Raw genomic sequence first — 14,777 nt, 5'->3', positions numbered from 1 at the left:
ATACATACTTCTTGAGGGGTAAGAAGCACCTTTATAAGACTAAAGAGTTGAAAGAGAACAGGGAATCCCTGGGCCAATCCTGGGGGACACCATTGCCATTCCTACACACTTAGGCTTTGGTTCTGAGGCCTCAAGGGAATAAGGGAGTCAAGACTCAAGGCCCAAAGCCCACCCAAGACCTGAGAGGAGATCCTCCTCCCATTTTCTGAGGGGTTACCCTCTCAGAAAAATAACCAGCATTAAAACTGCCTGTCCCCAAACTTACAGGACTACAGAGAAGGGCAGAGTAGTTCCAAATCAAAGAGAAGAAAAAGGAAATTAGAAAATAGAGCTATCCTGAAAAATGATGGCCATAATTTAGCCCTTTGAGCCTGACACCTGGGTGAACCAGGGAGCTTCAAACTTGAGCTTGCTTGGTTCTGGGGGTCGTAGATTGGAATCACCCCTCATTTCCTAGAAAATACATACACACCTCTCCAGAGGTTCATCCTAGGACTTGGGACACTCTAACAAATAACTTGTAAAACACAATGACCAGCAGGTAGTTAAATACAACGGCACTTCAAAACGCATGTGGAAAAACTGGATTAAAAGAAAACACAAATTCTTCCATGAACTTTTTGAAGACCACTCATTTAACCAAGCACACCAAGAAACCAAGTAACCTGCAACAGTCTACTTAGAAATAGGCAGCAGAAATAGGAAAGTCTCTGGATCTACCTTTTCTGATTGTAGGTCACAGACCCCACACTCCAGAAGGGTTGCCACCCCCTACCCAGGAGGAAGGAATACTACACAGAGAGGCTGAGAAGAACCTGAACAGGCCTTTTGCTGGGTTTCCCCACCCAGGCTGTTAGTGTTAGATCACACCCTTTTTGTCCAATCACCTCTACATGGCTGTTGTCCATGTTTCAGGCATGCCTACATAATGAAGCCTGCACAAAAACCCAAGAGCAAAGGGTTTGGGGAGCTCATAGACAATGGAACTCATCCATGTGCTGGGAGGGTGGCATACCCCAACTTCACAGGAATGGAAGGTCCTGTGCCCAGGCCCTTCTGGACCTTGCCCTATGTATCTCTTCACCTGGCTGTTTATTTGTGTCCTTTAAAATATCCTTTATAACAAGCTCCCAGTATAGACGTTCCCCAGCGTCACTCTCTCCCATAACGACAGCCAAGTTGGGGCCACTAGAGCTCAGGGAAAGAAGAGGAGAGACCTAAGGAGTGTGTGAAGGCAGGAGAAGCCACGATGAGAGAAAGATAGGACCACTCCGACTGTTTCAAAACCTGGCTGCTTCCAGGCTGGAGCTGCTGAGTGTGTGGAGCAGGAGCTGGCAAAAGCCGCAGCTATGCCCTTCGGATGAAATTGCTTGGAGGCTGCAGGGGAGAAGAGGGTCTTGGTGACTCCCAGGCCAGCAAGACCACTAATAGGATTCCCATGGACCCACTTAGGAGCAAGAAGCCATAACAACTGAAAAAAATAGGAGCCACTCAGAGGCCGGTGAGTTGCAAGGAACCAATACATGGCTCGTCCCATGGGAAGTGTTTGCAGCATGGGCGATGGGGGAGATGGGCCCACCAGGGGAACACTGGGGCACAGCAAGGACAGCTGATCTGCCCCTCAATCAGTGTAGGACCTCTCAGTGGAGACTAGTCAGGAATATAGAACTGCAGTTTGCTGAAAGACTCAGGCCCAGATCAGAGTTTCCACACAACCCAGGTGTACTGGATCTCACGGGAGTCGGAAGTACCTATAAAGTCAATGATTAGAACCTGAGCTGCACAAAAAGCCTTCCCCAGGGAATAAGCAACAAAGTAGCAATTTAACTCAACCACAGAGCTCAAGTGCTGATCCCCACAAGAAGTTCCCTCATTTTAGAAGGAAGCAAAGGACTACAGATTAGTTCCAGTGCAGAGCTTAAGTGGCGGGAAGAGCAAATAACCCAACACAGAACTGAAAGAAAGAACAAAATACCCACAACTAGAGACAAAGCTTGATATTAACTAGTAAAGGTCTCACATCACCAAAACCTATAACACCTAGTAGGACCAGAAGTCCCCTTGGCTACCAAGCCAGAGAGGGGGAAGGGCCAGGGACCTCAGCCATACCCCCCAACACACACAACCAGTCCCAAGGGTGGGGGCCTCGGACCTCAGCCACACCCCTCTGTCAAGCTCAACTACCACAGTGATGACCACCAAGCCACAACAAGAAGCACCAGGCTCTCCTGAGCCAGGACATTGGGGTCCTTGGGCCTCAGTCATGCCCCCCCAACACCCACAACCAGCCCAGCGATGACCACTAAGCCACTGCTGGAAGTGCCCAGGCTCTCCTGAGCTAGGGCAGTGGGGGGCCTTGGGCCTTGGCCATGCCCCCACAACACGTGCAACCAGCCCAGTGAAGACTACCAGGCTGCCACAAGAAGTGCCCCAGGCTCCTGAGCTGGGGTTGTGGGGGGCAAGGGCTTTAGCCATACCCTCCTGACATCTGCACCCAGCCTGGCAATGACCGAGCCACTGCTGGAAGTCCCCTGGTCTCCCCTGTGGGAATGAGGAAGGTGCCACAGGCCTCAACCCCGCCCCTCCTTCCTCCTTCCATCCTATTTCTTTCCCCTTTCCCCTCCTCCTCCCTCCCAACTGCTTCACAACAACATCATAGAATGTAAAAGGAATAATAATAATTAAAAAAAATATATATCCTTTATAATAAACCAGTAAACATAAGTGTTTCCCTGAGTTCTATGAGTTGCTCTAGCAAATTAATCAAACCCAAGGAGAGGTTTGTGGGAACCCTGATTTACAGTTGGTCGGTGAGAAGTTCCAGAAGCCTGGGCTTGCGACTAGCATCTGAAGTGGGGGGGCAGTCTTGGGGACTGAGCCCTTGCCTTGTGGGATCTGACATTGTCTCTAGGTAGTGTCAGAAGTGAATTAGAGGACACCCATCTGGTGTCTGCTGGAGAACTGCTTGCTTGCTTGATGTATGGGGAAAACCTCCACACATTTGGTCACAGAGTAAAAGTATTTTGCTGAGGAAAAGTACAGTAAAAACACTCTTTGTATGTGTATTTTTTTCTGCTCAACAATCCTTACCATACTTAAAGATAAACATGGGTAAAAATATCTATAAGAAAAAATTTGAAAAAACAAAAAGACAAAAACCAAAAACTTGTAGAAATGAAATCAATCACCATAAGTCTCATTTCAAAAGGATGAGAAGACTTTAAAAACGTGTTTGCCCTGAGCAGATTAGATCTGACCAACTTCATGAGCATTTACTCTGATGAGCAAGCATTGTGCTGGGTGCTCAGGACACAAGCTGAAGTGGTTCCCTGAAATTTGCATGCTTGGTGTCCAGTAGGAAAGACAGACTTGTGAATACATAATCATCAAAGAGCCAGGGAATGCTGAACCATAAGTGTAAACGCGTTATGGAAGCAGAGTTCTGACTCTCGGGAGAGGTGTTAAGAGAGCGAGTGGGAAAACCCCTAACAGTGGTAATACATGGTGTGGTAATGCTATGGGACACTAGATTGGGGAGCAACGAGGGAGGCATTTCCAAGAAAGGGTGGCATCTCAACTGTGCCTGAGAGCAACATCCTCAAACATGAACTTTCAGACCCCCAAGAGCACATCTGTAAGAAGCCCTTGTGGCCATGTCTGAGCAACACTAAATTTAGAGTTAACCACCATGCTTTAGTAGATCAGTGTTTGTCGGGCCTTAAAAACTAACACCACCTTAAGTGACATTACAAGCAGTGCCACTATGGGCCCACAAGGGCGTATTAATGTGGCAGCCTAAGACGGCCAGCGGGGGAGGAAGTAGGGTGGGGGTGCCTGTGGGAACCTTGCCTAAGCCCTTATTGGCCAAACACGTGCTTCTGCGCTCTTGAATAGCTAGGCATTGAGACAGGATGAATGCCCTTGAAGCTGATTGGATTATGTTAAAACCTCCCCTCCCTATCTGCCTATAAAAGCAAGTGCTTGTGCAAAAATAAATGGAACTGCCTCGACAGAACCCCCGCCGCATCTGAGTGTCCTTTAACCTGGGCTGTTGGGGCCTGCGGTGTGTTCACCTCTCTTCACAGCTCTCTTCCCCATCTCCTTCCAAAGGGGACAGGAGGGAAAGGGGAATCCCGGGCCATTCGCTCACCCACCGAAAGGAACGAGGCTAGGGCTGTTCGGGTCGGCCGGCGGCGGACCCGACAAGTGTTGCTAAAGTATTCATCCTGATGATTTGCAATGTGCTTTTCATTAAAAAAAGAAAAGAAAAGAACATAAGAAAGCTGTGTATTGAATTCTTAGAACCTTGAGAATAACGTCATGGAACATCCTCCCCACCCCATCCCCCCTCATCCCCTCCCTCACCCACCCACCTGGCCTCTGTGTGAGAAAAGCTAAGCTAAATGATAAAAGTTTCTTTATTTTTAAATAGTGCTGCAAAACACAGTGCATTAGGTCAAATACTTGGTGAACACCTTGTGAACCGAGCTCTGCCAGAGACATTTTCCTGCCTTCCAGGAGCTTAGTCCAAGGGAAGGGAGAGATGTGAATACATCAAAGTATGATAAAATGTGTTAAGAGACATAGGTGAAGAAGGCTTGAGTGCCCTGGGAAGAGAAAGAGAGTGCCTGGTGCAGCCCAATTGCTTCAAGATGCTTTAAATAATTCTTTTGGCTACTGGTTCCTTCAATTCATGGCCGCTAAGTGTTCAAGAAATGACAAATGATGTTAACATTATCCCCAAGAAACTTTATTAAGAAGTCTCAGGCAAAAAAAAGGAAAAAGGTCAAAATAACAAATAATGAATGTCTAGATCACTCATTGTGTTACATTACTTATACGACTGTACCCTTCTAGAATTGTTTCACTTAGGTATTTACAGAGCAGTTGCAATACTTCTAGCAATGTGAAGGATAAAAAAATGTAAAAAGGAAAGAAAAAACTAGCATGAAAAGCTTTTCCCTTAAGAGTACATGAGCCAATTAGTGAAATATAGCATAGTACTAGTTGAATGTGACCAACTGATGGTAGAATGATAGAAATACAGAAAAAAATAAAGTTGATATGAATAATAAAGGTACATGATGAGACAGATTTTTAAAATAAGTATAACTTAAGTTTTAAAATAACATCTAAATTTGAGAGGAACAGGTAATGATATTTGGCTTAAAAATTCTGATATTCCAAGGAAAATGTAAATGTATAAGCTTTCTAAACCTTACTTTTCTGAGAGCTCTTTCTTGCCCTCTTCTTCCCTTCTTGGAGGTTTGCCCTAGATCCCTGGTAGATGAAGGGTATTAAACAGATAGACAGACAGACAGACACACACACTTGCCCTAGATCCCTGGTAGATGAAGGGTATTAAACAGATAGACAGACAGACAGACAGACACACACACACACACACACATTACTATAACAAAATTAAATGGTGCAAAAAAAAGTACAAAGTGAAGAGACAGAAAAATAAAATAAAATAAGAGAGGATGATAACTAAAACTTTCCTTTATTTGATAAACACTTATTCAACACCATCGGATTGCTGAGTAGGTGTTTTGTACAGGCAGGGTGTTTGCACAGAAGGCTTGAAAGCAGCAATCACAACTTCACAAGCAAGAATCAGGTCAGCAGACAGGAGAAATACTGCAACTTCCATCACAAATGATGAACATCACCAACAAGTTAAGAAAAGGACAGAGAGCTGCTACCTTGTGGTAACACAGTCAGGGGAAGTGAATGTGACCACACCATAAAAACAGTTAAGGAACAGAAATCAATGAAGATCTAAATCACACTGACCCATCAGTTGCAGGGCAGTCAAGCAATTGAAATTGCATGAAATTCATAAGAACAATTATGACTCTTATGAATTACTTATTTCCTTAAACTATAGAAAATGCATGATCTGGGTTTTTATAAGATTAATAAATAGCACTGTTAAAGACCAAAATGTCACAGGACAAAAGCACACTACTTGAAGACACAAAAACAAGATCTGGAATAGAATGGAAAATCACCCATACAGTGGGCTAAATAAAAGCTAGAGATGCTGGAGTGGAAAAGTAAACAGGACACGGAAAAGAAACCTGAGAGTAGTACTGTGGTGAGCAGACAGAAGGGAAGCACATCAGTTATTAAGAAAACCTACTCTTTCCCCAGATAATCAGGACTGTGTGATGTTGGCTAAGTTTAAAGGCTATCATACGATGGGCAACTTCAGCTTTATCAAACTAATGACTAAAGAGTCTATGGAAGACTGAAGTTTTGGAAAAAAGTCACCAGTGATTCGTAACCTTATAGGGGTCATAAACCCCTATGAGAACAGGACAAAGGCTCTTGACCTTTGCCCGGGAAAATGCGCACACCAGTTTTAGCAATAGCACCTTGTCAGCAAATAAGCTAACCAACTCATAGCCCAGGCTGCTAATGCCTTTGGCTTCCAAAATCCTCACTCTGCTTGACAAGAGGTTTGAAAGTTGTTTTCTACCCTACTGCAGTGGTCTCCAAAGTAGGGTCCTCATACATAAGGGGGTATGCAGGACCATTCACTAGTATGTGAGAAGAAAAGGTTAGGGCTTCCAAGTGTATTCACCTAGCAAAGACAGAAATTAAGATTTCCCAAGATTTAACATATGGATCATTATCTATCACACCTAAAGTGCCCTCACATGGTCAGAATGTCAGAGGCCTGTTTCACCAGGTATGTGAGGCTTCCTGGGGGGAACAGTGCAAGTTCCCTAAGCAGGGGGTTGATGGTGGTGCCCCTGCTGGTTTTCATCATATTCCCACTACTTATGGTTTATGTGTACCCATTTAAATAGTTTTTTAGAGTATATTATCTAGTTTTAGTGAAAATAACCCTCATGAAATGGGTAAAGGACATAAAGATTCTTACAAAAAAATTAGAATCATTGTGAAACTAACATAAACCTAAATTAACATCAAGAAAATAGGAGAGCTAACACTCTAAATTTTGTTGGCCATGAGTTTAAAAAAAGATGAAAAGCAAATCTGATCTGAGAAGAAGGTAGGGAGAAAAACAGATTTATCAGGAAAACTTTAAAATCTTGGTTAAATGAGAAATATGGTTCTAAGTGTATAGTATCCTAACGACACTATGAAGTCATAATATAATGAAGTCACTGCATTTGGCAATTCATTTTAATATCCTCATCTATCTCATCTCTTAAAATGTTCATTTGACCCATTTTATAATATGTATACGCTTCTGTATGCAATACATAAATAAATACTCGTATACACTCAGAGAGGGTAGATATTCTTTAAACTGATGGGGACAAGTTATGAAAAATATTTGGGACTACTTTGCTGGTGTTTTAGAGCTCCAATCACAACTTAGATGTGGTTGTTCTTGTGTTATCCCAGCTGATATTATAAACTCTTTAGAGTTTATAATAATAATGTATATAATGATAATAATTTCCTTAAGAAATTAATGTTTGTTCCCCAGGCTCCAACAAATAAATAGAAAATATCCTTAATGAACATCCCTTTTCCTACCAGACCTGTTTAGGTACCATATATTGATGTAGTGGCACCAGAACAAAATTTCTTTTTCCTTTTTAATTCACAACAATCTCTTACCAGTCACAGGTGAAGCAGGGTAAACTACTGCCCAAATCTATCCTTCATTCTGTATCCTCATCACAGTGAATGATAGAACCAGCCTCCCAGGCCCCCAAACTGGGAAGCCACATCTGTGAAGCTCCGCAAAATCTGGTTCCACATAACTCCCCAGTGTCTTTTTTCCCCCAAAACAAATGTAATCATGTAAATAATTTTAAATGAACTGTAATGAACCCCACCCCTTATTTCTGCTCCTTAGAGGCAACCAATTTTATCTGGTTTTTTTTTCAGTCATTTACTTTAATATTTTTATTCTTTTTTTTTTTTTTTTTTTTTTGGTGGCTGGCGGGTACAGGGATCAAACCCTGGGCCTTGGTATTATTAACATCACACTCTAACTGACTGAGCTAACTGGCCAGCCCTACTTTAATATTTCTAAATAATGTTTATGCCACTATTCTTTCCTCTTTTATGTATTATCAATTTGCATCCTCCCTCGGAAAATATAAATTTAGCTCTTAGCTCTTATGTCTGTACCCCCCAAACATACAAATTTTACCTACCCACTCATCTTCCCAATAAAGTTTTAATAAAAATTCTTGATAAATTAACAGTCATATTTTACCAAGTGAATATGTAAAAACTCTTCACAGTTGAGCTATTAGTAATGTTATATTCTTTCTTGTAAAGAAAGTGTTTTTCTGGAGTTAATCACATTTTTCCCCATTTGCTTAGTTTTCTACACACCAACCATGAATTTATTACTAAACTCTGGTTGAATCTGACAGTGCCCTTTAATACAAACGAGCTGGGGACCCTCTTAATTCCTTTCTTCCGCAGAGACATCAGTTCCTGGAGCCCTCATCCTCCTGATCCAGCCTGCACTGGTTGCTTTCGAATCCCTGTTCAAGGACATCACTTTAGAAATTCCCTTCATCTCCTTCCTAAATTGGATTCCCCATTTCCTGGATCCCACATCGGCCTCTTTCTTTACTCCCTCATTCTGTGGAGAATATCACTCAATTGCTTCCTGTGGAAAGGAAGCCTGAAAGTAAATTGAGACATCCTTTGACAGACACTGCTAGTGGATAACCAGTATCCATTTCTCTCTTTTTCCTGATTTTGTTGAGGACAAGGAATACACAGTAATACCAAAGGATAGATTAGTTAGTATTAGACCTATATAAGACTTTAGATCCATGGTTTTCAAACTTGGCTGCATAGTGGATCACGGGGAGCAGGGGGCTAAGGATGTGGGGGGGCAGGGGTTCAAAAATACTGATGCCAAGGCTCCACTCTGAGCCATTCTGGCCTAACTGGTGTGGGCGCAGCCCATCAGGATTTTAAAAAGCTCCCCAGGTGACTCTAATGTGCAACCAAGTTTGAAAACCTACACCTTAGATGGTACCTGTTTGCATCTTTCATTTTACAAACGAGGCAACTAAGGTACCCTGAGGTTGCAACTTTCCCCTCAACTACAAGAATCCAATTTTACTGATCCCCCTGTCCAGTGTTCCTTCTTGATACCTGAATTGATATTTCTTATGGAGTAATGGCCTATACAATGGTCAGGAGTGAAGACAAATGTTATGTTCAAATATACTCACATTTCAAACATAATTTCTCTCATTTAAAAATTTGTAACATTTTGGCAAACAGCCATCTTAGTCCATAAATTCAGGAAATTTCTATATGGTCATGTTATCAAAATTAGAAGGGAAAAAAAGTAAAGCCATCTGATGGAATGAACCCAACATTTACTTTCCTCAAGGTATCTTTGTGCTTTATATTACCTAGAACAAACACTGGGTTTTCATTTCTATTATTCCATTGAAACTGCTGGGAGTAAACTATCTGCTGCAGACACCCGTATCCAACCTCTTCCTTGAATCTCCACCCCCATGTCTAATAGGTTTCTCAAACCCACCCTCCACCCTCTCCTCTACCCATCTGCTCAATACAGTGATCTGTACACAATCATCCAAACGCTTTGCCTGCAATCCCTAGTCCATTCAGGGGTTCTACACCTAGTCTGCACAGCATAATCACCCAGGATTTTTAAAAGATTTCAGTACCCAACTTCCAGCCCCTAACATTCTTATTTAATTGGCATGAGGTGTGAACTGGGCCTTAGGGGGTTGATAAGCTTCCCAGGTGATTCTAATGTGCACCAAAGCGTGGAAACCACTGCTCTAACGTTATGCTTTGATATTCCCTTTTCTTCAACTCTCACATCCAACTTATGTCTTCCTTCAAAACACACAATGGAGTGGTCCTCATCTCCCTATACCCACCACAGCCTTCCTGGTCCAAGCACCATTGTCTCTCACTGGACAACTGCAAACAGCCTCCCAGTTCTTCCCATAATAGCCAGAGGGGTAACTCTAAAAGCATAAATCAGACATCACTTCCCTGCTTAATCTAATCTTCCCCTCACTTTTCTGTCTTGGAGCTGGCCATTAAAAATTCTCTGACCTACCTTATCTGATCATAGGTGATTGCACCCCCATTTCAGGAGGTCCTGCCCTGAACCCAAGAAGAAGGAATGCTGCACAGAAAAGCTGGGAAGAATCTGGACAGGCCTTGCTGGATTTCTCCACCCAGGCTGTTAGTGTTTGATACCACCGTTTTTGCCCAATCACATTTCTACATGGTTGTCCATGCTTCAGTCATGCCTATGTAATGAAGCTTCCATAAAAACCCAAGAGCACAGGGTTTGGGGAGCTTCCAGATAGCTGAACACGTGGAGGTTCCTAGAGGGTGGGCAGCCGGGAGAGAGCATGGAAGCTCTGTGCTCCTTTCACCCATATCTCACCTTATGTGCCTCTTCATCTATATCCTTTGTACTACCCTTTATAATAAACGAGCAAACGTACATGTTTCCCTGAGTTCCGTGAGTCACTCTAGCAAATTAATCAAACCCGAGGCGGTTGTGGGAACCCAATTTATAGCCAGCAGGTCAGAGAACAGGCAAAACAGCCTGGAGCTTGCAACTTGCACCTGAAATGTGTGGGGCGGGGTGGGGATAGGGGGTGATCTTGGGGACTGAGCCCTCAACCTGTGTGATCTAATGCTATCTCCAGGTAGAGAGTGTCAGAATTGAATAAGAGGACACTCAGCTGGTGTCCAAAGAAGAATTGCTTGTTGTGTGGGGAGAAACCCCATACAATCGGTCACAGAAGTCTTCTGTTTTGATTGCTGCTAAGTAACAGTATAGCAAAACCCCTCTAGCTTGCTTATTCCCATCTATTCTCAAGTATCTTAATTTTCTTCATCCAGTTTTCCATATTTTCTTCATTTTTGGTGATAAACGTGTGAATTCTTGAGTTATCATTATGAGATAAAATAAGCTATTTCAAAAAGAAAGAGCCTAAATGTATCAGGTAATCAGGTATTTCCTTGTCCTTAGTTTGTGCATGGTGGGTAGTGGCTAGAGAGTAGGGGAGATAAGCATATTGACTAAATCTCAGCGTTTCTACAGCAATGACCATGTTGGCCCCAGGATGAACTTCAGGGATCTATCCAGCAGATGAAAGACTTTCGACCAATCCTAACAACTCCTACATCATTTCTTCACTCCAATTCTTTTTTTTTTTTTCCTTTTTGTCTTTTTTACTGACCGGCAACGGGATTGCAACCCTCGGTGTTGCGCCCGCACCGCGCTCAGCCAGTGAGCGGGAACCGGTCTCCACATGGGATCCGAATCCTCGGCGGGAGCGCCGCCGCACTCCAAAGCAGCGCACTCTCCAGTGCGTCACCTGGCCAGCCCTTCACTCCAATTCTTACTATGAACTAATTTCTTCATGATTTACTTGGTTTGCGAGAGGAAAAAATAAGTAAATAAAAGTCCAGTTAGGTGAGGCTCTGGGGTAGTTGGGCATCAACTAGAGGAAGTTGAGAGAAAAATAAAAATAAAAAACAAAGAAGGAAACTTTGGTTACCTTCTCAGCACAGCTTTCATAACCTAAATGACATGGTCATCCTAATCCTAAAAAGTACCCTGAAAGAAGGTCATAGGGTTTTTCATTTTCAATTAGAGCCACCCACAAAAGATGAGCACGCTAACTTTCAGGAATTTCCCTAAAGACAATCATGCCACCAATTTCCTACAAAATCATCTCCGATCACCACTTTGCTGCCTCAGACCAACAGAAAAGCAGAACTAGTGCTGCACACTGAAATATGCTGCTTCTGAACAAGCCACACTTCTTTTGAAAACATATTGAAGAATCAGCTGTCTGGGGCAGAGCTAAGTAATGGGAAACTCCATTTCTCAGCAATACAGGATTGCAAACGCTGTTATAGCTGGAGAAAGTGGCTGGAATTATGGCATTTTCTAACATTTTTCTTTCCCTAACATTTTCAATGTGTCCAATTTAATAGTTATCATACTAATGACTCTCCCTAAGTAAAAGTAAAAGAAGTTATAAAGAAATAATCATATTTTTCTCTCAAAGCATTGAATTTACCTTGAATTTGGACAAGGTGACTTCAGTGTCATACTGGTAAATACATCGATTCACCCTGTCTCTAGCAAATTCTTCTAGCTGGTATAGGTGATAACAATCTTTTTAAAAGCCCACCATTTAAATTGAAGCTCTTCTGGAATTACACCAAGGACAATCTTCCAGAACCTTCAGCCTCACGAGTCACCAATTATTGCCTGGCAGATGTTTTAGGCTGAAACTACAGAGATGGGGGGCGGGTAGGGGTTCAAAAATACTGATGCCCAGGTTCCACTCTGAGCCCTTCTGGCCTAACTGGTGTGAGCGCAGCCCATCAGGATTTTAAAAAGCTCCCCAGGTGACTCTAATGTGCAACCAAGTTTGAAAACCTACGCCTTAGATGGTACCAAGGGGAGGTAACAAATGTAACCTTCAGAGGAGAAGAAAGGAAGCAGCCCACACAAGTGAGGAAAAGGAATATGGACAACATACCCTAAAGCAGTCTTTTCATACCAGGGAAAAGGAAGCCAAGGCTCACTCTCAAAACAGAGTAGGAAGCTCTGGGGCTACCTCTCAGCTAGAGGTAGGCTAAGAAGAGTGGGAAGAAAAAACCCAGATGATTGCCAAAGCAAACAAATAAACAAACCAAAAACATGGTTTTAAACATTTGATACAGAACATAATATTGCAGTCTGATAAAGAAAATGAAGTCTGGAGATTCAATTACTTTTCTCTAAGAAGCTCTTAACATGGGACACAAGAGCTCACTCACCAAAGAGTGATTTCATTCTTCAGAATTGATACATGAACTTAGACTCTAGGCTTTAGCTAAAGAGAACAGTTCAGTTTCAAGCAAGAGTCCACTTTCAACTTTTACAGTCAGAAGAGTTTCCTTTGGCCACTATTTTTACTTTGAAAACTGTAGCCTCAAGAAGCCACCTGTTTTTCTACTAAGTTTTAAAAATTGTTTTACTCTGGGTTTCATTTCACTGACAGAGACCTACCCAATGAGATTAGCTTGTATGATCATTCCTGAGTTTCAGTTCTGTATTCTCTGCCACTCTGTTCAAAATTTGTCTCCCAACTCTTCTTACTTGCTTCATCAAGATATTTTCTCTCTCTTATTTTATTTTTAAAAACGGCACTTTTGGGCTGTTTCCACCTCAAGGAGGGTATCCACCTCAAACACTTTTTCAAGACTTACCAATTCTTTAGTACAGGAGGTTAAATTAAATTGGCGTTATCCTGATGGCCTCTGTATGGAAATGGACAGGGAAAGTGTGGAAAATGTACTTGTTTTTAAAGGGTCCTGGCCACAGAATCTGGTTTATGGAAGGGGGAGGCTGTGACTGTGGAAAGTTCACAGCAATGGGACTTTGACTCCTCTTAAGGCATAAAGAGGAAGATGAGCTAAAATCTCAAGAGGCCTATGACTCAATAGGAAGAAACTACCAGATTTCCCAAAACTTGTGCTGTTTGGATAGCCCAGTACAGAGGTGGTGAGCAGTTCCTGAAAGTGCGAAGTTCACTTCTGGAGAGAACTTTGTAGTTGGTCCCTTCTACATAAAATATTAGATTCTGCATCCTGACATTCATAGACAACTCTAACCTCTTCTGTCATTCTTAATTTACGATAACATACAATCTTTTGTTTCCCATTAGTACTGTACAACCAGACACATACTGTATAAATTTCAAACCTGAAAGCCTTCAACAGCTATTTATAAGCACTTGTAAGTATGTGTCCTTTAGCAATGAGAGCTTACACCAAAGTTATGTTTTCTAATTCAAAACCAGTCTTTCAAAAGTCTAAACAATATTTTCCACGCTCGCCGGGAATTAATTAAATACCTAATCTGAACAGCCATCTGAGATCAAATAAATTCTCTTGAATTCTGGCTTTCTTTGCTAGCTTTAAGTCCATTTATAATACTGAGAGCACCGTGCAGGGGAAGCAGGAAAGTCTCAATACTATTTTAGGAAAGTTCAACAGCACACCACCTCATTTGTTTTGCGAGCAGAGGAGGGGAAGCCAAAGCCTGTATGTGCTCACCTCCTCGGCTCAACTGTGCTACCGGGTGGTTGGAGCTTTGACCATGGAGGCGCGGCCCGTTGGCAGCGCCATCCGGCTGAACTGTACGCCTTTTCATGAAGGCAGAGGAACTGGGGTTAACCACACCATAACCCTCCCACCTGAGGAAAAGGCCTGTTTGTTCCGGAAGGCAAAGCCCAGCCTTATTTAACCAACTGCAAGCCGTAAATATAGCATTCCCAAGGCAGCAAGAAAGCTCTAGTCTAGGATAGCAAAGCCATCGACTTTATGGGGGTTTCTTCAGAGTCCGGTATCCCGAAAGATACAGTCCTGACGCCTCACTTGACGGTTAACCTGAAAACACCTGATCCTCTCTCTGGGTTTCCCTCCTGGGGAGAACGATAAGGCTGCCGGGCCATGCCTCCGCCTTCAAAACTTTCCACGGCTCCTGGGATTCGGAGCAAGAAAAAGCGTTCACTGCACACCCCCTTCGGCCTCGCCGGGAACGCGTGCTCTGAAGTTGGGGCCCTTCTGTGCGGGCCCCTCTTCTCTTACCCTTCCCGCCAGCTTCCCGGTGCGCGCAGATCCCAGCCCCAGAGCAGGCGCTGCCGGCCGCCCGCTGCGGCGCGGGCACTGCCCCGGCTGCTGAAAGGCTGCTCTGTGCGCGCCCGGCGGGCTGCGGCGCGTGGCCAGGAGTCCCTCCCCGCCCCCGA

The 14,777-nt window shown here is 43.3% G+C and overlaps 1 protein-coding gene across 1 annotated transcript in view; it reads right to left on the bottom strand.

Moving 5' to 3' along the window:
- The window catches only part of MCOLN2 (mucolipin 2), a 58,361-nt gene extending 43,822 nt beyond the window's left edge, over positions 1 to 14,539 (bottom strand). The window contains exon 1 of the mRNA XM_008583829.1: positions 14,407 to 14,539. Coding sequence (XP_008582051.1) covers positions 14,407 to 14,483 — 77 coding nt within the window. The 5' untranslated portion in view covers positions 14,484 to 14,539. The remainder of the gene's footprint in view (positions 1 to 14,406) is intronic.
- Positions 14,540 to 14,777: the final 238 nt, after the last annotated feature.

Source organism: Galeopterus variegatus, unplaced genomic scaffold (assembly GCF_000696425.1).
Source record: "Galeopterus variegatus unplaced genomic scaffold, G_variegatus-3.0.2 Scaffold3057, whole genome shotgun sequence".
In the NCBI taxonomy this organism is placed as follows: domain Eukaryota; kingdom Metazoa; phylum Chordata; class Mammalia; order Dermoptera; family Cynocephalidae; genus Galeopterus; species Galeopterus variegatus.
This window is presented reverse-complemented; position numbering and strand designations above follow the sequence as displayed.